Below are 26,717 nucleotides of genomic sequence, written 5' to 3'. Positions count from 1 at the left end.
TTTGAGGGCAGTTTCCTAGTTGTATGTAGTATTTAGATCCTCTGCTGAGGAATGAATCCAGGTACTGCTGAAGCTGATGGGAAATGTAGAACTGCACTTGAATCAGAGGAGAGACAAACCTCTAGCTTACTATAACTATGCAAGTTAGGGCTATCCTGGGGGGCTGTCACAAGTCAAATGAAGCACGTGATTGGTAAAAGCCGGTGTGGATTTACCAAGGGGAAGTCACACTTGAAAAACCTGTTTGCCTTCTACAAAAAAGTAACCTGCTTAGTTGATGTGGGGCAATCCGTGGACACTACCTGGATTTCTCCAAGGCTTTTGATAAGGTTTCCCACAGCATTCTCCTGGAGAAACTGATGTGTTATGGTCTGGACAAGTGTTCCAGTGGAACACCACAAGTGTTCCATGCGGTGGATGGGGAACTGGCTGACAGGAGGTATTGAGGGGTGATGGTGAATAGCTCTTTTTCACACTGGCAACCTGGTACAAGGGGGGTCCAGCAGGGATTGATACTGGGCCCAAGGCTGCTTAATATTTTCTGAAGTGATCTGGATTATGGCATAAAGTGTACCCTGACAAATTTTGCCAATGATACCAAACTGAATGGGGAAGCGGACACTTTGGAAGAGAGAGCCAACCTTCAGGAAGACCTGCATGGGCTGCAGGAATCTTAAGTTCAACAAACACAAGTGTAATACCTGGGAAAACTTAATCCAGGAGTGCAGAACAGGCTGGTATCTACCTGGCTGGGGAGCCGTGGAAAGGGACCTAGGGCTCCTGGTGGACAACAAGCTCAATATGAGTGAACAGTGTGCTGCTGCAGCAGAGAAAGGCTACCAAGACGCTGGGTTGTATCAACCAACAGGAATTATTCCACTCCACTCAGTGCTTGTCAGATCACACCTGTAATACCATGTTCAGTTTTGGTCCCAGCTATACAAAATAGATGTGGACAGGCTGGAGAGGTTCCAGGGAAGGGTCACAAAGTTGATTAAAGGACTGTGAAGCCTGGCATGTAGGGAAGAGCTGAGAGAACTGGGTTTGTTCAGTCTTGAGAAAAGAAGACTTGGAGAAGGCCGTGCTCCAATATTTAAAGGGGGGCTACAAAAAAGGTGGACATTCCCTTTTTACAAAGAATCACATGGAAAAGATGGGTGATGGGAGACTTTGATTGGACACATGATAAAAATTTTTCACAATGAGAACCATCAGCCTTCGGAATAAACTCCCCGGGGAAGTGGTGGATTTCCCAACATTTGACGCTCTTAAATTCAGCTGGACAGGGTGTTGGGCCATTCTGTGATTCTATGAAGTTTAGCTAATGAGGATATAGGAGCGAACTAAAAGGCCGTTCCATAATTGAAATCAGCTGCCTGATGTTAATTACCCTTGTTTGGTACAATCATGGATCAGAATAAATGTGGTTTTATGCAGACTGTTTACCACATTGCAGCACTATAGTGAAATAATCTATATTTGGAAGATATCTGTGGGGGCACACAGATTGGGGATTTTTAGTCTGAAGCTAACTGCAAAAAAATACAAAAAATTACTTATTATACTTCTGTAATTATTATATAATATTTTCCTTTGTTTTTGCTTTAAAGCTATGTTTAAAACTTAGTTATCAACCAGTAATTCTGTAAAAACCTTTTTGTGTGTTTTTTTCAAGTATGTTTTTTCTAAATTTGGCAAAAACTCACAGAAGCTATTCAAAGGCTTGCACTCAATTTTAAGCCTGGTATAATCAAGCAATACAGGCAACAGTATCAGGAAGTCTTATGAGTATTGTCTACATTGCCATTGTCTACTATTGCCTATCTCAGAGGACATAAAACAATGTCTGTGCTATTTTTATTAGTATTATTTTTAATCTGATTTTATATTTTGCTTTTCTATTCACTGCATTGCTTATTATTGATAATATTACTGTGATTTTTATTTTATTTGTAATTTCTACTATTTATTATTTCCCCTCTCCCTTATGAATTTGCATGAATCACAACAAGGGTGCTTTTGAAGGACAGGATCTTCATACTACCATAAAAATTAAACTATACTGTTTTATTTTTATGGAACAGAAGCTGTGTTAGACTATTGGAATTCACTGTTTCTGATGATGTGACAAGCAGGATAATTTTATTCAGATGTTGATAACAATTGAAACTTTTGTCATTCAAGCAGTTGATTGGCCCATTGTTAATCTAATATGCAGTATTTGATTGTTTGGGGGTTTTTTGCCTCTGATTTATCAACCTAACCTGTTTATTTGAATGCGCTACTCAGTGTAGTCATTGGCAGTGTTTTCTACATGTGTTTTTCTAATTTCTAATGAACTTCTCTAAAGTGACATTCATCTTTATTCAGATCTGGTTTTACAGTACCTTGTCCCTACTCATTTTCTGGTATTACTTTTCATTCACCTGGATATCCATGTGTGCTGTCTAAGGTTTGCCTTCTTGAGAGATCGCTGTCACTTTTGCCTCTTCCTCCAGCATGAAAATATACTTTGATAATTAAATCTGTTCTTGCAGACAGTAATGGTAGCTTGATTGCATTATAACTTCCATGCTTGATTGTATGAGAGAACCTCTTGGGAGTAATACAAATGCTTTTTTCCAAACTTCATTCATAAGTCTTTTTTTTTTTTTTTTTTTAATGCAATGTAATTATTCCTGTGTTGGACATTATTATTAAAAATGTGAAAGGGAACTTCCAAACCAGATGACTTCAGTGTTGTTTCTGCTGACATAGTCAGGGAGATTCTCCCTTATGAGGGTCTCCTGCCTGGCATGACTGGAATATGGGTCTGATTCCATGTTGACTGGCCAAGATTCTTTGTCCAGGCCTTTTTGCTGACTGCCATGATCTTGAATTGTCAGCTTGCACTATATGGCTTAGATAATACACAAGGTATTCTCATCTCTTGTTCCTCAAGGGATGTGTGACGGAATGTCTCAGAAGGAGGCACTGGGGACAGGGGATGTCCAGCCTAACATCTAGGGCACAGAATCTTGTATGAGGGGATGGAAGTAAGTTTGGACCGGTCTGGAAGATTGAGGTGGTATCATTGTAATGCTCCTAGTACATTTTACATCCCTTAAAGAGCATACATAAAATAAAATAAAATAAATCTTTTATGTTTTTAGGTCAGCAATGTCTTCTCTAATACGAACTTTTGCTCTGCCATCTAAATTTGCTTGGTTAGCAAGGGAGAAGCAGGTAGAACTTCTTTATGTACCAGAGACCACTGTCATCTGCTGTTATCTGTTTCAGAGGGAAAGTGTATCTTTCCTTTGATGTACTTTGGAGAGTGAATATAAAAGTGAATAAAAAAGCTCTAATTCAGTTTTTAGACAGACCTCTGAATGACTCTGTGTAGGCCTTGCCTTTGTGGGAAGTGGTGTAAAACAGCACTTGTGAATATCAACTAAGTGCTGCTGATCTGTAGCACCTTTTCTTATGGTTTGTCCTGGTGCATTTTTGAACTGGATGAAATTCAGTCATAGAGTGGAATGGCTTTGTTTTTGTGTAACATAATTGTGTCCGTACAAAAAGCAATGGAAGAGCACTGTATGCGCTTTATTCATATTTTGGCTTTGATAGAAATAGCTTCCCTATTCAACTAACCTCTGAGATTTGAATTGAAAACCTCAAAACCAAGATGCCTTGGTTAGTTATAATACTTTCTGCACTCTTTTCTTCCACCCCAGCTAGAACATCAATGTACAGAACTCCTCAGCGGTAAAGAGGAAACCAAAGTAGAGAACACCAAGCTGAAGCTCACTAACCAGGAGCTGTTGAAAGATCTGGAGAGAACATCTCATGAACTAAGCCTGGCTCAACAACAGTTGGAGGTGCTTCAGAAGGAGGCATCAAGACTACATGAGGAGAAGGAAATGTAAGTCTCCAGCTGCATTAGTTCTAGTGCATTTGCTTAGTGTGCCAGTGAGCCTCTTTCTCAGGGTATTCAATGCAGTGATTTAAGCTTGTGTCATAAGCAGAAACCACCACCCCGTGCAGTTCTAGCCATTTTCCCCCAAGTAATTCAGCATGCTTTCTGCAGCATATCTGCTTTCTGCAGAATCTTTTTCTATGTGTTCAAAATGTCAGTGTTCTTCCCCCTGCCATTTGTTGAAGTTATTTCAAATTAAAAATCAGTTTAGTGTCTTAGCTTTGAAATACCAGTGGGATTCCTTACAGATATTACAGCTGTGGCACATGATGCTCCATCCTACTCAAAGCTAAGTCTATGTGAAACTTGGTTCTCAGAATGCACTCTGTCTATGAGTCACCTAGGATCTACTTTTTTCTTCATCAAAAGTATGACTAGTACATAATTTCTAATCAGGGAGCCTGGCCAGCAAGGTAAAACGTAGCTTATCACAATTCACACAAAGCCTAATAATTTTGGAGGTTCCGGTTCAAATTTATGGATTTCAGATTCTGACTCTGAATTTAAAAAAACACAAAAAACAAAAAGAAATATTTACAATTTGTATTTTGAGGGATAGAAATGACCTTTAAGTGACATATCAACCTACCTATCTTGCCTCCAGCCTTCTGCACAAAGCAGAAGTTATATTACCCTGAAGCTGTAATTGGCAGAAATGTTCACTGAAGTCCATTTTAAATAAATGTTCAGGGATCTGTAAAACCCTCTCACTACCAATGGAGAGCACATGAATGCCAGACATATCTAGCCAGACTCTATGCATTTCAGCAATGAACTGTATAACTCAGAGCTTTTGCTGTTCACCATATTTCAGGGTAGAGCAGAACATGTTCAAATGTCATATTCTTTTTCTCTTAAGCTCTATGCCAAATTCTACTTAGTTATTACATATTTATTTTTTTCTTGAGGGTTTAAATAATGAACTACTTTGATTAATTGTTGTTAAGGAATGGCCACCGTTTTTAGAACACACTGTTTTTAGGTTTGCATGTTTGATGTGTGTTTTGGAAGTAGACAGTAGAAATATTCCTCCTCAAGGTGGTTTGTTTCCTCTTTGAGGCTTCTCTTTTCAGATCCAGAGCAAAGACTATGGAATGATCTGATTTTAAAGCTACAAAGGAAATCTGCCCAGTGGTCAGACTGATGAATAACACTACTGCATTTACAAAGCACTTTGGATTCAATAGTGGTTTATGGAATTAGAGTTCAGCCCTGCTCAACTGCACCTGCAGTGTTGCTTTAAACATCCCTATCAGTCTGGTAAGACCTGAGCTGTTGAAGCAGGTGTAATGTTCAGACAGTGCACAGGAAGAACTTGAGGCTTCACTGAAAGGCAAAAAACCATATAAGGCCAGATACCAAACTGCATTATGTCAAAGTGAATAATGTTAAAAAGGCTGCATAACTGTCAGGAGTTGGAAAGAAATTGTAGGGATTGTAGATGTGTGTGAGCCTGACATATGGTTCCAGCAGCAAGATAAGCTCTAATTTTGCATAAAATATTACCTGCTTTTTAGTGGCCATGAGTGAGAAGTATTTCAGCAGTGTATCTTCTCTGAATGCTCCAAATGCCAGTATCAACATTTATTAAGCTCTCTGGATGAAGAAGTAAAAAAAATACATATCTTTTTAAAAAAGAACCTCTACTCCTTCCTCTGCTAACTCAAACTGCTGTGGTACTTTAGGCCTTGTATTGAATAAATTGTTTTAAAGTGAATAACCATTCATGCAGAATATAACCTACAGGTTTGGAAAAGCTGAAATCTCAAATGTAGATACTCCTAGGGGGAAGCATTTTAGCAGTGTTCTTACCATGGTTAGAACAACTTTTTTCTTTTTGTTACAGGGAGGTGTACCGAGTGACAGAAACCTTACAGAGAGAGAAGTCAGGGCTTCTGAAGCAGCTGGATCTTTTAAGGTAACACAGACCTTACATTCCAAAATTTCTTACATCATTCTAAAGAGGTACATTAAAGGATGACATTATGTTGGAATATGTACTGAGTGTAGGTATCTGGGTGCTGACAGTCTCTATGCCAGAGAGAAGAGCCTGAGGCTGCCCCATGCTGACACACAACACAGGGCACAGCAGAAACATGGTGTTGCTTCTGGGAAAGCCTCTATAGGAATGAGAAGCAAAGCACTTTTGAGAGGGGAGTGAGAAAAAAATGTGTGAGAAAGCCCTTCAGACACCAAAGTCAATGAAGAAAGTGTGGTAGAAGGTGCTCCAGGCACTGGAGCAGAGAGTCCCTGCTAGCCTGACAGAGCCCATACAAGAGCAGGCTCCTGGCAGGAGTTTGGCCCATGTAGAGAAGCCCATGAAGGAACAGATTTTCTGCCAGGAACTGTGGGCCATAGGTGATCCACACTGAAGCTGTCCATTTGTAAAGGACTGCACCCCATGGAGCAGTTTGTGAAGGACTGTAACCCATGTGAGGGAACCCACACTGGAGCAAGAGAACAGTGTGAGGAGGAAGGAGCCACAGAGAGAAGCTGCTATGGACTGACCACAAACCCCACTGTTCCTCATGCCCCTGTGCCAGTCAGGATTGGTAAGGAGGTAGAAGACCTGAGAGTGTAGGAGTGAAGTTGAACCTGAGAAGAAAGGGGGTTGGGGAGAAGGTGATTTTAGTTTTGGCTTTGTTTCTCATCATCCTATAGTTGAGTCTGTTTTGTCTGTAAGGGTAGTTGCTAAGTAGTCTTCTTGTCCTTACCTTGACCCACCAGCTTTTCCATCTTATTTTCTTCCCTTGTCATATTGAGGAAAGGGAGTGAGACAGTGGCTGACTGCATATCTGGCAGCCAGTCAAGGTCAACTTGCCATAGGATAGTGACACAAAAGATAGCAAAAATGGTTACAAAATACTTTTTTATGCTCTTTTCTGGCATATAGTAGAAGGCTGTACACCTGAAAGATATGCTTTGTTTTGGCAATTCAGTATTGCAGGACAATCTCCTTTCCAAAAGTCAAATGTGAAATGGAACAACAGTGAACTGTTCTAAGCTGGTTCTGTGGTAGAAGCCTGGCTGCAGGACACAAAACATGCTAAAAGGCTCTGTTGTTTCTGAAGCAGTAGGAGTTGAGCCAGAGTAAATGTTCTTTCCCCAAAATGCTTGTTTGAAAAATGCTATCAAAATAAAGTTAGCCAACATTTTTTCTCTTTATTGATAGGCTTCAAAGTTTGGAGCTGTGTTCAGACAACCGTAGCCCTCTCATTAACGTGCAGCAATGTTAGGTTTTGTTTGCTCAGTAGTCAGTTTGCATGGGCTATACGTTGCACCTGCCTTCATTGACTGCATTTCCTTTGGGAGGCCCCATTTTAAAGTTACCTAAAAATTTCACATGCTTGAGAGAAGGCTCTTATTTTGCAGTGTGTTTTCCATAGGCCACTCTATGTGGTATGATCTTGCCCACTGCAAGTAATGGGGACATAGGTAGAAACATCTGACAACAGAGGTTGTTTCTGCTCACTCAGGCTGTAGTGGCTGCTCATTAGGGTCAGCAGTTCTAAAACTTGGCCTCAGTGTTTCTTTTGTTTTCTTTACAGAGAGATGAACAAACATCTCAGAGATGAACGTGACATATTTTTACAGGTAACCATTATTTTCAAACCCAGTGTTGAGCAAACACATATCAGAACAGCCTCAAAAGGGGATCAGAAGGCTGTGCCAGAGATAGACTTTTGTGCTACTTAAATCTTGCTCCATTTTCAATTTGTATTATCTTTTATTCTCACTTGAAAAAAGATTTTTAAATTTGCTGAACAATTTTAAGAGCTACATGTTCAAAATTATAAAGTTGGAGCTATCTGGAGAGAGATGAATGTGCTTTAGAAGAAACTAAGAATGCAATCATGAGAGGATGAAATAATCTAAAAATTCAACTACTAAATTGTGTTAATCTGTTTAGTCAAGGGTAGCTAATATTCTGAAACGTTTATACAACAGTACAATAACTGAGTACCTGAATCAGTATGTGAATACCTATTGGTACTGAGTAAGAGCAGATCATATTAACTTTTTAAACAGCAGCAGAGAATGGGCCTCTAAGAATTTCCAGAAGAATCCTGGTGTAAGGAGACTAAGGTCATTTAGTTTACAGTTGTTTGTGTTCTTAGTCCTACAAGAGCTGCTGGTGTAAAAAAATATATCTAATGACTTTTTTTCATGACATTATGCTGTTTTATTTTCATCCACTCAGTTTACAAAGCAGATGAATTCTTGCAGGATCTGGAGTTTCCCTGTTGTGATTTTTTATCAGTCAGGATTCTGAAGCATTTATAGCCATAGGATTTTTTTTTACATTTTTTTCTTTCATATGTATTGCACTATTTAAGCATTAGGAATGAGGGCAGTTAACTACAATGAACAAGAGTAAATTAGTAAGAAGTATTCTGTATTTCTGCAGAAACGCAAAGCAAGTGTTCCAAAAGCCAGCTGGAAGCAAAGATCAGGGTCTGTCATTGGGAAATACATAGAGGGGAAGATGCTGCCTAACAGGTAAAAACTTTTTTTTCATGTGTTCCCTATTTGAGTATGACGAGGCTTATAGAAAGAAGATGAGGAATGTTTTCTTTCTGATACCTTCGGACTTCTCAAAGCATGCATTTCTAAAGTGTCTATAAGATTGCTGTGCTCATTAAGAAATTTGAAAATAAAGTGACAGGTTTTCACATAAAACTGCAAAGGCAAGGGATTTCTCCATTGTGGATGACTATATGCTGGGAGGCACAAAAGCTGTCCCATTACCCCATGTATGATGAGTATGGTTTCCTTGGTAACTTCCTGAAAGAGTCCATCTCCTGTCACTGCAGGGAATGTCAGTCCTGTTGTAAAGTATGAGATGTGCAACTAGTAAAACACAGAGAATTTGATTCTCGACTGTGTGGTTGTAAACTTGAAATCAACAGGAACAAGATGGTAATCTCAGTGAAACATTAGCACTTCCTTTGAGATGAGAGGAGCTGGAAAGTCTTAGTATTTCACTTTGAAATAGTAGCTAAGACAGTGACCCTGAAGGCACTGGGTCATGAACTGTAAGGAGGGAAAGCTTTCAGAGGTACAGTTTAGTATGTTCAGTACTGAGAAGTGGAGCATCATTGGCAGAAGCAGTTTTGGCATAAAAAATCATGCTAAAATTTAGGTAGGAAGGACCTCTGATGTCTCTAGTACAATCTCCTCAAGCAGGTCTAACTCCTTAGCTAGTTAAGGTTGTTCAGGACATTGTTCATTTGAGTTTTTGAACACCTGGGTGGAAGTCCCACAGCCACTTTGAGCACCTGTTCCTTTGCTGCAGCAGTCTGTTGAAGAAATTTTGTTCCCTGTATCAGGTTGGCATTTCTTTCATTGCAGCTTGCATCTGGGATCATTGCACACACCTGAGAAGACTGGATATATTTTATCTACACTCTTCCCTCTGTTGAATCCCCACTTAGCTTTTTTTTTTAATCCATGTTAAACAAACCCATGTCCCTCCTACCTGTTAAAGACAGAATTAGGTTACACACAGAAAGGATCTGGGTTGGGAGGCTGTATTATTCCTCAGGAATGGAGGTGGGGAGTGGCAGATGAGAAAACCACAGTAGAGAAACTTCAGCTATTCCATGAGATTAGAACTGAGGTTAATCTCATGTCTAATTCTGCTTCAGTGGAGATTGGACTGAATCTACTATGCTTGCTGTGAGTAGTAAAAAACATGGGAGATTAAATTCAGTTACACTAGGAGTAGGAGCCAGTAGGAGCCAGCTCCAATATGTTTTTGTGGTGTACTTTCTTTTTTTCTCTGTCTAGCCATTTATTTGAAGAAGATGATATTTTCAGTAACTCAAAGAGAAGGGATTCTGCTGGACTGAATGGAGTTCTCTCTGAAGAGCCTGATGCTGGAATCACTGGAGGAATGTCTAAAACATCACGTCTCCAAAGAATAATATCAATTGAAGAAGATCACCTACCCCAGCTTCTTGACAGGCTGGTTGATAAGCAGCTGAACAGATGGACTGGGGAAGATGACAGTACTTCTGAGATGGAAATGCATAAGAAAAACACAGAACAGTCAATGGAACACTCGCCTTCATCTTCTAGAGAGCAGCCTGTAGGGAAGGAAATGCTGTCAAATGTAAGAGGACAAAGGGAACCTCACCTTGAGTATAGTGTGAATTTCTAGGCCCTATGATTTAAGGAGGATGTGAAGGTCCTTGAATGCATCTAGAGGAGGATGACAAAGCTGGTGACAGGGCTAGAAGGCATGTGCTGTGAGGAGAAACTGAGGACTCTGGGCTTGTCTAGTTTGGAGAAATGGAAGCTGAGGGGCAACCCCTTTGCTCTCTGCAGCTCCCTGAGAAGGGGAAGTGGAGAGGGAGGTGCTGATGCCTTCTCCCTGGGATCCAGTGATAGGATGTATGGGAATGGTTCAAAGCTGCCTCAGGGGAGGCTCAGACTTCATGTTAGGAAACGTTTCTTTAATAAGAGTGTGATCAGACACTGGAACAGGCTTCCTAGGGAAGTGGTCCATGCTGCAAGCCTGTCAGTGGATAAGAAGCATTTGGATAATGCCCTTAATAACAGGCTTTAACTTTTGGTCAACCCTGAAGTGGTCAAGCAACCGGACTAGATGATTGCTGTAGGTCCCATCTGACTGGAACTGTCCTGTTCTTTTCTATTCTAAAGAACCTTGGAAAGCATGAAATGGTGTTGAAGGGTAATGTGTTATTCTTAGAATCTGAAATTATTTAGTCTTCTGTTTTTAAGTTGAAGCATGACAAAATAAGCCAGTGGGAGATGGAAATATACTGCAGATAAATGTTGAAGGCGGTAACTGCAGACAGTGTGTGCATAGACTTATGTCTGAAGGCCTGTTTAGGAAAAGCGAAGTTAAGCCTTGTAATAGATGATACAAGAATATCTGCTGAAAGGTAGCAATGGTCTTAAAAAAGAAGTAAGACTTTCTGAAAAATCGTTTGGGGTTTTTTTTGGGTTTTTTTGCTACAAAGTAGTATTTCTCAAATTCTGATACTTTTGAGTCAGTTTTGGTAGCTGTTACATTATCTGAGAAATAATGAGAGAAATATCATTACTTTTTAATTATTTTTTGAAAAGACTTAATTAGGGAGTAGAAATCCAATATTTTTTTCAGCTCTAGCTTGTATATGCATGTTAGCAATGAATTCACAATGCTGTAATAATCCTTACAACAATATGCTGGAAGGAACATTTCTTAGGAGTTTAAAGTTCTGCTTGCACTGCTATTGCTTCAGAGCTAGCTGTGCTTGTTTTCTAATTTTAGTATCATTGTTAGGTATTACTCATTTTTAGATTCTTGAAGCACGTATTAAAAAGATTAAAGTATAGGAAAAAGAGGTTTGCTTGGTCATAATTATATAGTTCTTTTAGAAGAAGCAAGCATATCTTAAAAATTATGGTAGAATTATGCCATGGTTACATAATAACTTCTAAGTGGTACCTTTTAATAAAAAGTCTATGGTTCAGAAGAGAGCTTCATCTTTTGAAATTATTTAATTTGATGAATGCTTTTTGCTTGCTGTATGACTTATTTCATATCAGATTTTCAAAGGATGGCATCATTGGACTTCAGGACAGCAAATGTCAGGTACCTACCTGTGCAGCTAGGACAAACCTGTCCTGCCTCCTCTGTTTCAGCAGTCATGCCCTTTGAAAGCACATCCTCTCAGCTGGGTAGGAACTAGATCTTGTTTCTTATTATACGTTTTTTCCCATAAACAGTTGACAGCAAGCAGGGAGTGGAGAGAAGAAACCATAAAATTTCTCACACCTGGTTGTTGAAAACATTTTATTTCAGTTTCTAAAGAAATGTGGTGAGGGTAAACATGAAGTTAATTTCCAAAGGTTACTTAGAACTGGGACTTCCTTGTTTGTTTTCTCTCTATGAAGTGCCAGAGATTTAGCCCAGCCTTTAGTTTGGATTGCTTTTTTGCTTGTTTTGTTTGTTTGTTTGTTTTTTAAATTTAGTTTAAAAAAAATCCCCAACAATACAGCAACATACTCCTTTCTGGTAAGCTCTGTCCATGTGGCATGGACATGAACCATGTGCATGGTTCTCTTGGCCTGCCAAGGACTATTCAGTTGATGGCATTTCATTGCTTAGGGCAGTCTCTGTGCTGTGTGTCTGACTGCTGCTGTTTGATGTGAGTAGTGCATTGTCTCCTTCCATACGTGCTGCAGTTTCAGTCAGATGAATTTCTCATACAACTTTGTGTTTCCTAAATGATGGCTCCTGGGTTCACCACTTTCTGAATATGAGATTTAGACATCAAAAGCAATCTTGTTCCATACAGTCCTTGCACACCTATTCCCTCTCCCGACAGCATGCCTGAGCTAGAAGAAGTGATATTCAATTAGTAAGTGTTTTCAGGTCAGCTCTGCATGTAATGCTTAACTGGAGCTGAAGAAAGCTTCAGAAAAAGGTAACTCACTGCTTGGTGCATCATGAGTTATGAGGTATGAGTCTCAGGGCCACATGTCAACTAGGCTGTCTTCTGCAGCCAGTCTTTCTCTTCGCTTACATTTTGCTGCCCAAAAGCTGTGCAGTACAAAGGAGTGTAGGATCTAGAAATACTTGTGCAAAGGGGGCAACACTTGTGTGTAATGGCTTTGTACTACTTCATTCCATGATCTCATTGCTTACTATACAGAACTCAGGCTCCTAGCTGCTGGCATTAAGCCTTCCTATTCACCATATATTCACAGTAATTTAACTCCTAATCCTTTATGACCCACTGTATCTTACAGGTGAACCAATGTCCGCACAAGCCATGTACTGTCCAACAACTGCCATTTAATCTGGGAGCTGACAATCAGGTAGAACATTTTTCTGAGTGGCTATACAGATGAAGTGGCAGTTAGCATTAGCAAAAATGTGATTGGGAAAACACCTGAAGGAACCATAATGGAAATTAAAGCAAAATGTTCTGTCCAAAACCTCTGCCTGAGATGTAATTCCTCTCCCCTCTGTTATTTCAATATGGAATATGAACTACTGTTTATACCTGTCGTCTTCCACATTTGTGTTAAATTGCACAAAAGCTAGGTGTGTTACTTGACCTGACTACTGTTTAGATAAGGACTGCTCGAAAGACCCATCTAGGGAAGACTTTTTCAGACTGCATTGCAAACTAAACTAAATTTGCATCTACTGCTGTTCCATTTTGCCATCAGCACTTCGTTAAAACAGACTGTGAGGTAGCTTATCCCTTAGTATAGTGTTCAGATGCATGTTTATAATCAAGTTTGATTATTAAAGTTATTTTCATCAGTAGAGCTGATACATCTCAGTGAAAAATGACTTATGCTGGGAGTTGAGCTGAAGGCCTTTGGTGTCTTTGAGTCTTAGTGCTACTGAGGTGTGTATGACCACTAGGGACAAGGTATTACAGGTCATGTAGTCCATATATTTAGTTATTGTTCTCAGAAGCACTGTGAAAATGCTGCCAAGCTGATGATTGTATGTTAACTTTTTTTAATTTCCCAGAGCACACAGTCTAATAAGCTGGGAATGTTTTTCAGCGGAACTGAAAATGTGCTTTATATAAATGTATGTGTACTACTAGTAGCATATAGTTGCAGTGGGGTTTGGGATTTTAATAGAAAAGGAGAATAAGAAACCTCTGTATAGTTGTAATGGGCTATTAGCCCAGCTCATGAAAGAGGCATGTACTTTTGTCCCCGAAATTTCCAGCAGTGAATGATTTTATTTTTTTCATACTAAGGAAGACAGCAGCTTGAGGTTTTGTTGTTTGGGTTTTTTCCCCAATAAGCACAGCTCTCTGTTTCTTCTTTCTGTAAGACTTAGTATATTTGTAGAATACGCTTCCAAGTCCAGACTTCAGTGTCTCATTCAAAGGACTGCTGGGCAGTGAATTCAGTTCTTATGTCTTCATGAAGGCAGCAGTCTTGAGAGTTCTGCACCTCAAGTGACTGGCAGAGGGCCTTTCCCTCCCTCCTTTCCCTCCTCACAGCCCCCAACTCAACATATTAATGCCAATACCATCATGATCTTGCTCCCCTTCTGCAGCATTGCAAACAAACTTTCAAACTCCCTTTTCCTTCACCTTTACATAAAGTAGAAGAGACCTGCTAGGGCACCCCCTGCAAACCAGCTGGTGCTACAGTGTTCTTCCCTAAGCAACTCCTGATCTACATACAAAGCAATAATGACCTACTTGACAGAGGATATAAATATTCTCTCCAGCATTCACTTAGCTTAGCCTGCAGTAAACAGGACCTGGATAAGCAGAACAAATCGTTGTTCCTTCTACTTAAACAATTAAATGACAGAAGCATAGCTGAATGTTTACAGCCAGATTAACTGGTCTAATTCTCTCTCTGTCTCTCTCTTTCCCCCCTGCTTCTGCCTGTAATGTTCAACAGATGCAGAAATGCAGTAATTGGATGGAAGCTCTTGGCTCTATGGTAGTAGCAGAGAGAAGAATCTGGTGGCATAAGCCAAAAAATTATGACTTTGCTTCTGTTATGTAGATGAAGATGTGCTGCTTCCTCTGTGTCATTGATATAGGGCGAAGCTACTGAGCAGAGCTGTGTGAAGCTTTATAAATTTTGATTTGTGACCATGAACATAAACTGTTTTATTTTGGCAGTTTCATTCATTTTTCAATGCAGTGTCATGCAAAGGTTCATATTCAGTATACTTCCAGAGCTCAGTGCAAATCACTGCACTTCAAATGATCTGGAATGATGCATAGCAAACATCTGAAATGCTGAGTTATTTTAAGGAACAGAATATTGCTTCATGAGTAATGGAGAACATGATAGGATTTAAACTATTCTTTTTCTCATCTCAGCCTTAAATTGGAGAGGCAACAAAATTTATAGAACAGTTTGGGACTAATTTTTGCTCTTACTTGAAGGAGGAGAGAATAAACTCTGTCCCAGAGCACTTATTCAAGATTATTTTTGTGGGCAATTCGAGTGTGGGAAAGACTTCATTCTTAAGAAGATTTTGTGAAGATCGTTTTTTCCCAGGCACAGCTGCTACTGTAGGTAAGTTTAAGAAACATTATTCCTATTATTATTTTTGTTCCAACAGTACTTAGCGGCTTCTACCGAGATTAGGCCCTGTGTTATAAAACAGAAGCATACAGATATTGTATAAGTAGGACATGCAAAATGAGTTCTCCTAAGCTGTGAAGCAGATAATTGATGGAGATGTGAAATCCTGGCAGCACTGAAATAAATCGCAAAAATCCTACTGATTTCAGTGAAGCTGGAATTTCCTTATAGATCTCACTATTCTGAAATGGATATCCTGTCCTCGTACTGCTTTGGAAGAGAGCAGGTCTCCTGGGTGTTCTGCCATATTGAAACAGATATGTTGATTACCAAAGAACATCTCAGATAGCACTAGGTGCCTGTGAGCCAACAATTGAATTCTACCCTGCCATCCTCTCCAAATTAATCCAGTCAGAAAGAAGAGCCTAGGCACCAATTAACCTGACCCTTGATGCCTACTTCAAGGTGAGCTTAGTAATTTCCTAGACTTCTAGGTTTTCATTGACTACATCTTTATTAAGTGGAATGGGAGCTTAGACACCTATATGCAATTGTCTATTCATATATCCTATAGACCTATATGCTATGTCCTATCCATGTTGTTTTGTAAGTGGCTAATACACTTCTCTAGACTCTGAGGTCTTACACAATATGTGCAAATTTTCCAGAAGAAAAGGAGTCTGACCTTTGTCATATTTTGGCTGGTCATCCAGGGTTCTTGCAAAGAAAATGGCAAGAAAGTATTTGTCGTAGCTTTGATTTTTAATGTTCACATCAGTGAGTTTCATAGGTGTGGACTATGGCTGGCAAGATACAGGCAGTTGAAAAGTCAAGTGAACAACCTGGAGAAGAGTGTTCTCATTGAATTTCTACAGAACAGTTCAAATTTCTTCCCTTGAGATATAAGCAATGGATATGTCCTCCATCCAGATTTTGTAATTGTCTGTTGAAGGAATGCTGACGTAGATGCTTTTTCATTACTGCCAGTGGCAAAAATCCCATTGATGTGGAAAATGGCCCCAAAGAAATGGTTGATGCCCTAGGTTGATCCCTTCCAACTTGAATTATTCAATGATTCTGTGATTTTGTGATACATACATTGTGATACAAGAAAATGCAGATTGTCATTAGGAGGAGGTAGTGACTGATTGACATTTAAGACTCTAATTATTGTTATAAATATCCAGAAGACACTTATATCTTCACAGGTTAGGGAAACTGGGAGAGGATTCATGTAAAAGTTTAGATAAATTAATTTTTATCTCACTTCCATTTAGCCCCTTAATTAGGGGACTCATGTAACTGTAGTGAGCTCATCTTCTATGTTCTCAACAGGGTAGGTAGGAGGTTCTCCACGTGTTCTGTCCATTTATCTTCAGCATTTCTCTTAGGTTCCATTGTCCCCTGTGCTGTGCGTTGTGTTTTTCCACTAATTGCAGAAGGTGCTTATGTGGCTACCTCTGACTAAACTAACAAATTTCATACAACTGAAGTTATACAGCATGAATTCCAGGCCAAATGGCTTGAGCTGGTGTGGACTGTCAAATGGACCCTTGGCTCATGTTCTCTAATTTGGAAATTGATTTACCTTACAGCTCTTACAAAACTGAACTATGCTATTAACATTCATTATTTTATTACTGAAGAACTTCAGACAAATAAAAGCTCTTGTTGTCCTCTGATAGTTGGAGGCTATAGACATAATTCTTAATGTAATATCTATCTTGTAACCTTTCTGGAATATTTACTATTTGCTGGATCCATTTTTCAGAGACCAAACGGCATATAAGGAGACAACTTACTTTACACTTCTGTTGTAGGTGTGGATTACAACGTGAAAACTGTCACAGTAGATAATACCCAAGTAGCGCTGCAGCTCTGGGACACTGCTGGCCAGGAACGGTGAGAAACATTCTGTTGTGGTTTAACCCTAGTAATCAGCTAAGCTGTGTAGCTGTTCCTTCACTCCCCCATCCAATGGGATGGAGGAGAAAATTGGAGGGGTGAAAGTGACAAAACTCATTGTTTGAAATGAAGACTGTGTGATGAAATTAACTCTATCCCAGTCAAAACCAGTATACATATCAAGGTTTTGCCTCCTTGAATCGTCTATTTGAAGATTAGTAAGCATGGACCTAATCCTGCTTCTCAGGAGAGGAACAAATTCCTAATAGAGCCAGTGGATTCAGTTTAAATCCTTCCCTTGCATCAATAGTGTGCTGATTTGCTGCTAAGTCCATTGAAAAACTGCCAATCTGTAAAAGAGATTCTTGTTTGAACTCTTAAAAGTTTAACACTGCACAATTTCTTTAGGAGGAAGACTGATTTTAAAATACACCTAGAATTATTTATATGACAGAAAATGCCTTAATGGATAACAAGGAGGTTTTTTTTTTTACCAAAACAATCCCATTGTAGTCAAAGAACTCCAAATTTCTTGAAGTTTTCAGTGGCAATTTCTTTCCCCATCTCCTCACCTGTTGTGTAATTTTCTGTTACTAAAGAGCATTTAATGAATGGGAAATTTCTCCTCCAATCTTAAAACGAAAGAAGGTGGGAGAAGGTGAGATATGCAACTGGTTTTCCAGCTTAACCCAGAATCAATTAAAGAAAGCAGGGGGAACTTTTTCAAACAGTTTTTTTTTTTTTTAAAAAGCCTTTTCTTTTTAAGCAAATTATTTGTCTTTGTAGTAATTTGTGGGGTCTGGTGCTTCAAGAAGAATGGGATTGCTTACTATGATTTATAATAAGCTTCACCTTTCAAACAGGATCTGCAGTGAAGATCAATATTACAGCTTCTCTCTTGTCTAGTTTATGGAATTTTTGAATGCATAGGTGAACCATGTTAAGAGGGCTTTAACCTTTACTAAGGTGATGATTAGAAGAAACTGTATGGCAACATATTCCTTTGGGAGATGGAGGGGAGAGGGGGGAATTACTATAAATTTTTCTGTGTCAGATTGCTGCTTTTGTTGAAGAGAGCTATAAACACGTTTTTATTTGTAGGTACCGAAGTATTACCAAGCAGTTTTTCAGAAAAGCTGATGGTGTCATTGTGATGTATGATATAACAGCAAAAGACACATTCACAGCTGTCAGGCAGTGGCTGATAAGCATTGAGGTAACATGACATAACGTTAAATCTAAACTCGAGTGTCATTATTCTCTACCTTCTTCTGAACAAGGGCTCTTAGCAGGGCAAAACACACAGAGCAACATGTTTCATGTGTTGTCACAAGTATGTTTTTGCTAGTGAGTTTGGTCTGCACAGTTACCACTAAAGGTGTTTTTAATCTCTATCTGTGAAAAAGAATCATAGTTACAGGCTTTTAAGGACTTCACATATGGGTGTGGGGAAATCCCAGCATGGAATCCTCTGATTTCTCATAAAGGTAATTTAGCTCATGACTCCCATTGGATCACTGCTAGTGTTGAGAGGTGCTTTGGATCAGTGATGGTGATCTGATGATCATTGATCATCACTAGCAGTCTGACAGCCAAGTCAAAGCATGTAGCTCATGGGAAATCGACTGTATTGTGAACATAAGCCATAAACTTAAAAATACGGTTTGAAGTGCTACAAAGTACTACATTAGTGCTGTGAAACTGTCACATGATAGACGGTTCAGTTTCCTGGGAATCATTCTTTCAGCCACATGAAAATAAAATCCTAGGCCATGCCACTGAGTGACTTGAGGAAACTAAAAATTAAAACATACTAAGAGTGTAAGCAGCTGAATTTGCTTGTGGCCAGAACAAAAAATAAAACTCAGGCTGCTGCTATAAAGGGCTGAGTCATAGTGAGAACAAAGTGTGACTTCCTGTTTGCTCACTGAAAAAGTAAGGGACAAATTGATATGTAAAGATCATTTATCCCGATTTTATTGGGCGTGTGCTCTAATATAATATTCTGTTTTCCATAAAGACCAAGAGTTGGCTTTGTGAGTTCAAATTAGGACTCAGTCATTCAAATGTTTCCAAACAGGCATAGTTATTCCACATGAGTAGTCTTACTTAAGTAATGTTAGCATGCATTTGATAAGAGCAGGCCCTTATTAAATATATGATCTTAATAAATCAGTGACTTTTAATTCAGAATGGTAAAAGCTAGAAGAGCTTTTTAGATTTTGATTCAGAAAGATTGAATATTGTGGTTAAAACCTTTTTCCAAGCTGTAATAGTTCACTCTTCTTTACTGACTAATTTTGTTTGCTGCAAACTGTTGCTAAGTTGGACATACGACCAAGTCCATTTACTGCTGTAGCATTCAGCCCACTTTATGAAGGCACTCACTGTGATAATTATAACCCTTTTCAGAATGAATTTTGATTTCTGTCTATTCTATGTATTTTTGGGGGCCTATTCTGTGTATTTCTCCACTATTTCATGTAATTCATTTGGCGTAATTGTACCCAGGTGTTGTCATTATTTTTCTTGGCCATGTAATTAGAAAAGCAATGGCAATAAACACACAATGTCTGAGCCTGTGTAGCATGGTGGTTTTCTGTCTCCCATTTTAATATAGAGTCTAATGAGCTTCTGTTCTGTTATTAAAAAAATGCCAAGTTAGTGTAATCTAAGCATTCTGTCTTTTTCATGTCTTTTATCCAACTTTAACTCCTGATGTGTTTGTAAGTAAAGTGCCACTTACCTGGCTCATGTGTTAAGTCTTAAATGTCTTGTCATAGCGTGACATTTGTTAGTTTTTATCCTCTTGATCTGTGATTTTTTTTAAATACAGTGCCTCATTCAGTTGATACTTGTTCTTTGTTCTGCAGGAGGCAACTGGGGAGGATGTGCCTGTCCTTTTGTTGGGTAATAAAACTGATAATGAAAAGGAACGTGAGGTCCCTATGGGAATGGGAGAGCATCTTGCTAAGGTAAGGTTCCCTGTACTTAGGGAACCCCTTACAAAGCTTAAAGGTGAAGGTTTTAAAATGGAGTCTCAATGTATCTAAATTCATAGAAACACAGATTAATTTTGATCAGACAAGTATTTTTAAGGATTAGGAACCTCATCACCCTCTTCAATTCAGCTCTCAGTGATGTAATTGTTGATAATTATAGTAGTTATAACACTGTGTAGATTAAAAGAAAACACCCCAAAACCAAATCAACCAACCAACCAAAAAAAAAAAAAAAGAGTGGAGAAAAAAGAAATCTAAGAATTCACTCTCATTGTCTCTCTCCTGTGTCTCTTCTCTTTTTCTCTCTCTTTTGTTTCTTCCCTTCTTTTTTTCTCTCTCTTTTTTTCTTCCTTTTTTCTGTGGATGGATTCTTAACAGAGAGATAATTTGGGGACCTTTTCTCCCTCCTACCTCCTGTAAAACCACAGAAGACCATCTGTTACTCCTGTGGTAGGAGTAGAAAACATGTTTACTTTTAGTAACTTTCCGTCAAGGAGATAAAATGAGTTAGCAGTCTGCATCTACCACAGCACTGGTTATCCATGGGCATAATTTAAGCATTAAAGAGACTGCAAATACCAGATACTTGTTTATATTCCTGTGTGCCATGCCTATCAAATTTTCTTTTGACTCTTTCTATGCAGTGCATATAGTTTGAACATCAATGCCTGCAGAATATTCATTTATTTAATAATAAATCATTACAATATTCCTGAAAAATTAACTGAATTGATAGGAATATACCTACATTAAACAATGTGCTGGATTTCACATATTTACTTGTTTCTCCTTTGAAAATAGATTTACAGCTCTGCTTGCTAGAAATCAAAAAGGGTATTTTCAAAATTTGAAATGCAGCTGAATTTTTCTTCCAGGAAAGATTGCTGCTAGGCACCTCTCTGTAACTGAAAGAATTAAGGCCAGATCTCTTTTTATCTTAATCTGGTTATTCATACAGCCTTTTGAAATCATACCTCCATATTCAGGTTTGTATCTATTATTTTGTTTTAATAGGAGAGCAATATCAGTCTTGAACTTTATCCCTCAAAGATTCTCCCTGTAGGAAATCAGCTTTATTTTCTTTTATGCATGGATATGCCAATAGCTTTGAGACCCTGGAGGCAGGAAGGGACTCCAGGGTGTAACATTGAATCCTTCTGTGAAAAAACAAGTGACACATAAATGCTAAATGGACAGAGAGTAGGTGTCTTACATGTCATCTCACTCTCTAAAAAAACTGTACTAGTTAAAACAGAGATGAATCATTCTAGTATATAGAATTCACAGCCCACCAGGTTATTAATTCTAACATGTCATGCAAAAAAATAAAATGTTTTGCATAAGTAAAACAAAGAAAGTTGTCAAATAAGATGGTTATAATCAAATGAATGGATCTGAATGACTCATTTGAATGTGTGAATGTGCTGCCTGAGGTATTTAAGGAATGATTAATGACAATGGATTAGTTGAAAAGCAGCATAGATATAATTAAATTATAATAATTTGCCTACTGAGCTAATAATAACCATGAATTTTAATGAAATATTAATTCTTGCTAAATGACCATGTAATTCCTATGAAACCACATACCACTGTCTCTATTCGTGAATGCAACTGAGTTACTTACTTTGTGAATAATCACCTACAGTGATTACTCCCACATGATCCAAAATACACTGGACTAGATGCTGAGATGATACAAATACAGCCATATTTGGTGAAAACAACCTGTTCTTGTGCAGACAAAGAAACAGATTAGCCTGTTGACCCTGAAGTCCAGCAGTTTTAAGAACTGTTTCAATGTCTCACAGGATGGGTTTGGTTTTACCTAGCTTTTCCTGTAGTCGGAAAGGAATGTGTACTTTCAGAGGCCATTCCAGCCCAGCTGTGTTAACCCTTGTTTTGCTTCTGTCCAACACCTTGTGCGTCAGTGTACTACAAATTCACATAACTCCTTTGCAAGGCAGGCAGCATGGTTTGTTATTAAAAGGAAGAATGGGAGCCTGAAGAGAGTCCTCGTCATTTGAGAAGACTGGTAGTTGCAGTGTGTGTTACACCTTGAGAAAAGGGAATAGAATGACCATAGGGATCATGAAAGTCCATTTGACTTTTTCAGCAGAGAATCCAGAAAGAAAACTCCATTTAACAAATTTCTGTTTAGCTTAGCTTGATCTACTGATCAAGAGATCATATAAGCACAATACATAGAGTATTCAGACATATTGTGAGCATCCAGGAACAGCTGATGTTCTATTTCAATGGATTAGTGTAGCCACTGACAATTATTAAAATAAAATGCTTTATGATAAAGGTGCTGCTCAGGCATGCTCATACTCAGAATGATTTTATTTTGGCACTGCACGTTTCCTGAGAGATCTTAAGCAGGTCAATAAATCCTTCTCTGTCACTCTTCCTTAACTATAAAATAAGATAGTAATGCCTTTGTCTGCCTTGACTGCAGACTATATATGCTTCATGGGATGAGCATTCTTTCTGTGTGTTCCTACAGTGTCTCCTTTGTCAACCTGTCAGTGGCATTGTTATATAAATACTGCTAATGAGGGAGCTATTCTCAGAGTGATATTACTTTACAGGACAGAAATCACCCAGCTCCCTTTAGTAATAATTAATTTTCCTACCTGTTCTTTAGATGTCTGCTGATTTGTAGGTAAGTTTTTAAAATGAAGTATTGGCACTGGTCTCCAAGGTTCAATAGCTAATTCTTGGATGGAGATGGATGGCATTTCTTGGCTACTTGTGCTCCTTGGGTATGCTATCAATTAAAGTTTCCTCTTTGAATCAAAGGAATGACACTTTGCATTTCCAGGCTCTCTCCCCTTTCAGAGAAAACCTTTTGCCAGACAGACAGAATTAAGCCATTATTATCAATTGAGTTTAGGTTGCTATCTTTCCGTTTAGATTCATACCAGCATAAACGATGTCATCACTGGGAGTTGTCCTCTAGTGACATTCTGTTGTATGTGGGGAAGATGTCAGAGTAGTATCACTCTCTGCTTGACTGACATAAAGTAGCTGTGGGTTTTCTATTAGAGTTCTGATCAGCTGAGCAGAAAGAGGAGAGTGTAAATTTTATTTCAAACTTCTGTTTGCATAGCTAGCAAGAAATTTGACCCAGTCAAATTTTATCTTAAACCTTTTCTAAGAAAAGCAAGAGAATCATAGGGTTACATAATTGTAAATGTTATACAGAACACTGGTTAAAAAAAAAAAAGCTATCCAACACTAACATTGCCTGATTTCTTCCTTCTCTGCTCTTCTGTGCTTATGTGGCCATCCAGAAATTACTGTGAGTGGTTCGATCCTGTTTTTCACTAGAACAAACAATATAACCATTGACAACGTATACAAAACTAACATTTGTTAACACTGAAGCCCTTTTTTAGTGATGCTAAAATAAACTACCATATTTATGACGTTTCTTTTCCCCACTTTTTGTCTCTGAAATTTTGTGAAGACAACAAAAATTTACAGAAGTTGTATGAATTTTGAAGCATGGTGTATACATGTAAAAAAGCCCAAACCACAACTGAATACCTGGTCATTTTAATGGGAACCTTTGAAAACTGAATTGTAAGTGTATGAAGAGTGGTTAAATAAATACTAATGCAGTAGCTAAAGTTTATAACAAACAAATGAAAATTTGCAGATGTGATTGTAATTTCCTATGGTACTGACTTATTTATTTGAATTTTAAGCTACTGCCATAAATAGCAATAAGACACATAGAAAAGTGGAAAGTGACTAGAACCTTGAAATCTGAATGGGTAAAAGGACGTGTTCTAAATCCATAGAGGCAGTGTAGGTGAGCTGTAATGTAGTATGTTGTGGAGGTAGACAGATGGCTATTTTGGAGGATTATCTGTCATTCCCTTTCAAACTTCTTTGCAGTCACAACTGCCAGGTCAGGCTTTTGTGCATATAATCTCTTGCATTTGCATTTATGGTGATAAGACTTCAGCTGAAGTGCAGAGAATCTCTCCAAGACTTGATCATTTATCTTCTGTTCTTAATTGCAAAGCTCCCAGGGGTTGCAAAACCAAAGGTGCAGGCTGACTGCAAAAGTAGGTGCAGAAAAAATTCACATATACAAAAAGATGAAACAAAAGTTATTGGAATTCTTTTCTCCTGCTTTGTCCAGCACTCGGTGATGTACTAGTTGCTTGATTGTCACAAGAAAAGCTCTCGAGATTTCAGTACCTTACAAGGCATGTTTGTGTTTCAGCTCTTATAGCTAAAGCTACTGTATAGAAGAAATATCTGCTAAGAGAATCATATAGTTGTTTGTGACCAATGGTTGGACTTCTTTTGTTACTCTTTACTGTTAGCTCTAGAGTTAAATCATAACTTTTCTGATGATCTATTTCTGTTTCTTTATTTGCATATTTCAGTTTATCTGCATTGCTTTTTTTTAAAACTGGAGTGAGATATTGTGCAAAAGTAATTGAAATGGTCTTTCTGTTTGATTGTAGGATTACAATTTAATTTTCTATGAATGCAGTGCATGTTCTGGGTACAACGTGGAAAAGTCTGTGCTTCACTTAGCTAGGTAAGAAGAAACACACAGTCTATGAGTTCTTTACATGCCTGACTTCCCCATCATTGATGACAAGAGTGAATTCTCTTGGTTAAATTAGTTTTATAGGAACTTAGAGTGATGAAATATTTGTTCCTTTTAAACTGATCTGTAGCCTGACCCCGTTGCTCTGACTGAGTAGTTGCTCAGGTGCATAAAGAGTCCTATGTTAGGCTAGCAAAGCTCTGTATAGGTCCAGAAACACATGAATTGTTGCTAGGAAAGCTAGCAATGGATGTTGTGATAGGTCTTGCAAGAATGTCTTGAAGGTTTGGAGAAATATACTTGAAAATGGATGCTGCTGACTCCTTGCAGCAGGACATTGGATATGCTTCTTTCTTCCCTCTGCTCATTACAGCTCGAATTCTGCTGTCTGCCTGGGGACTGGGAGACAGGGAGAAATGGATTTTTGAAGTTATATAAAGGCTAGAGGTAAAAATACAGGAAAATATGTGCCCTCTGAACTACTTACAGAAATAAAGACACTGATAATGAGTTAGCAGATCTTTCATATTGTTGCTGAAATCAGTGAAATTTTGTGAAAGTGTCAGGTAATTGATAAATGTGTAGGTAGCTAGATACGGTTTTGTTTTGTTCCAGCCTCAAAAATAGAAGTCACTGTTTTGAGTCTCCATAACATACTAGCATAATGCTAACAATCAGCACTAACTAAATTTTTCTAACTAAATGAACAAAGGCAGTTTTGTGATGGAGCCACCATAATTGTACTTTTCTGTTTGTTTGTTAGTTTGCAACATTCTATCATTTTCTGTTATTCTCTGGACAATTCTATAGGCTTGGGAAAATGTTTTTTGTTTGATCTCTTATGGGTATTATTGACTTTTTTCTCTAAAGCATTGTTTCTTTCCCCCAGGTTTTTAAAAGAACATGAAGATAAAGTGAAAGAGAAAACCATTGAACTTCAATCTGATATGAATAAAAAGTCTTGCTGTATCAGGCAATAAAATGCTGGGGCGTGTCATACGTTTATACGACACTACATAGCACTGTCAGATTTGCTTTTATCTTCCAAATATTCTGCTGTGTTCTGAGTGTAGGTGTAAGTGAAACTTAAAATCTTTGTGTGCTCTGATCTCCGCTTTTATAAATATTACCTTCAGTTAATTGACAATGTATTTGGGGCAGTAACAGTCTTTTAATTCTGTTTGATGCCTAACACCACTGAATCCTGCTTTATTATCAGGCTTGTAGAAGATACCACTTTATTAATAATAAGAAATAACTTTATAGGAAGAAAACTACTCGGAATGTGAAGTAAATTCTTACTGATGTTAATGACCTGTCTTCTGAATACTGCTTATTTCAGAGCTCTTTAGATCCTGATTTCGTGCTAACCTTTGTTACAGTTTTTTAAAAATTGATATAGGTATAGTTGTTGGTAGTACTAAGTATGTTAGGCTGACTGAACAGGTCCTTATCTCCAAAAGTCTGTCATAGAAAATTTCGTGCCAGATGTTGGAGGTAGAATTTTCAGAAACGGCAGATCTTACTTTGAGGAAGATTTTGAGAAACTTACCAGCATTTAAGGAGTGAAAAATCTTACCAAAATCCAGTGAGATATTGCTCTCTTTAGCAATGTTAAGAAAAAATTCCTCATGTACTTAAACATGTGACTGATTTTTCAAAAGCATCTGCCGCACAACGTTCCCCCAGGGCCTGAGTGCACTGAGATACAGTGTTTGAAAAATCAAACCCACAGGGATATGTTTTAGAAAATCAGATCATAAGAAACGCAAATGTCATAATTAATTTTGAAAACCTTTGTCGAATATATACAAAAAAAAGAAACTTAAGAATGGGTCACCCTTCCAGCACATGGTCAACAATTATTCCTGTTGGTATATGTCTTCACTGCATCAAGCTACTGTGGTAAGCATTCAAGAACAATTATCCATGATGGTGAGGTTGTTTGGAAACTAGAACGCATGACATAATTTATTATGCATTAAAATATCAAGCAAAACTGTAGATTTCATTATATGAGACTGTTACAGACATTGTTTTTAATTCCTCTTCTAAATGTTTTTAAAAAGTTATTTTTCGTTTGAATAATGAATCAATTTGAAACTACGGATGAATGTTAAGCACTAACTCAATAACTTATTTTTGGATAAAAACTTTGTCGGTAATTAATTGTGCCCTTGGGATTTCAGTCTGATCAAAGGTATGTATTGAGTTCCAAGAACTATACAAT

At 38.2% G+C, this 26,717-nt stretch overlaps 1 protein-coding gene across 2 annotated transcripts in view; it reads left to right on the top strand.

Moving 5' to 3' along the window:
* The window catches only part of CRACR2A (calcium release activated channel regulator 2A), a 45,750-nt gene extending 19,249 nt beyond the window's left edge, over positions 1–26,501 (top strand). Inside the window, exons 7-17 of one of the 2 annotated variants that reach the window (XM_064644744.1) lie at positions 3,717–3,904; positions 5,805–5,876; positions 7,507–7,552; positions 8,367–8,458; positions 9,749–10,073; positions 14,860–14,992; positions 16,822–16,903; positions 18,008–18,122; positions 19,780–19,881; positions 24,399–24,475; positions 25,377–26,501. In XM_064644744.1, the coding sequence (XP_064500814.1) occupies positions 3,717–3,904; positions 5,805–5,876; positions 7,507–7,552; positions 8,367–8,458; positions 9,749–10,073; positions 14,860–14,992; positions 16,822–16,903; positions 18,008–18,122; positions 19,780–19,881; positions 24,399–24,475; positions 25,377–25,467 (1,323 nt within the window). In that variant the 3' untranslated portion in view covers positions 25,468–26,501. The remainder of the gene's footprint in view (positions 1–3,716; positions 3,905–5,804; positions 5,877–7,506; positions 7,553–8,366; positions 8,459–9,748; positions 10,074–14,859; positions 14,993–16,821; positions 16,904–18,007; positions 18,123–19,779; positions 19,882–24,398; positions 24,476–25,376) is intronic. The other variant, XR_010428145.1, reaches the window with a different exon arrangement.
* The last annotated feature ends 216 nt before the right edge of the window (positions 26,502–26,717 follow it).

This window comes from Pseudopipra pipra, chromosome 2 (assembly GCF_036250125.1).
Source record: "Pseudopipra pipra isolate bDixPip1 chromosome 2, bDixPip1.hap1, whole genome shotgun sequence".
NCBI classification, from domain to species: Eukaryota; Metazoa; Chordata; class Aves; order Passeriformes; family Pipridae; genus Pseudopipra; species Pseudopipra pipra.
This window is presented reverse-complemented; position numbering and strand designations above follow the sequence as displayed.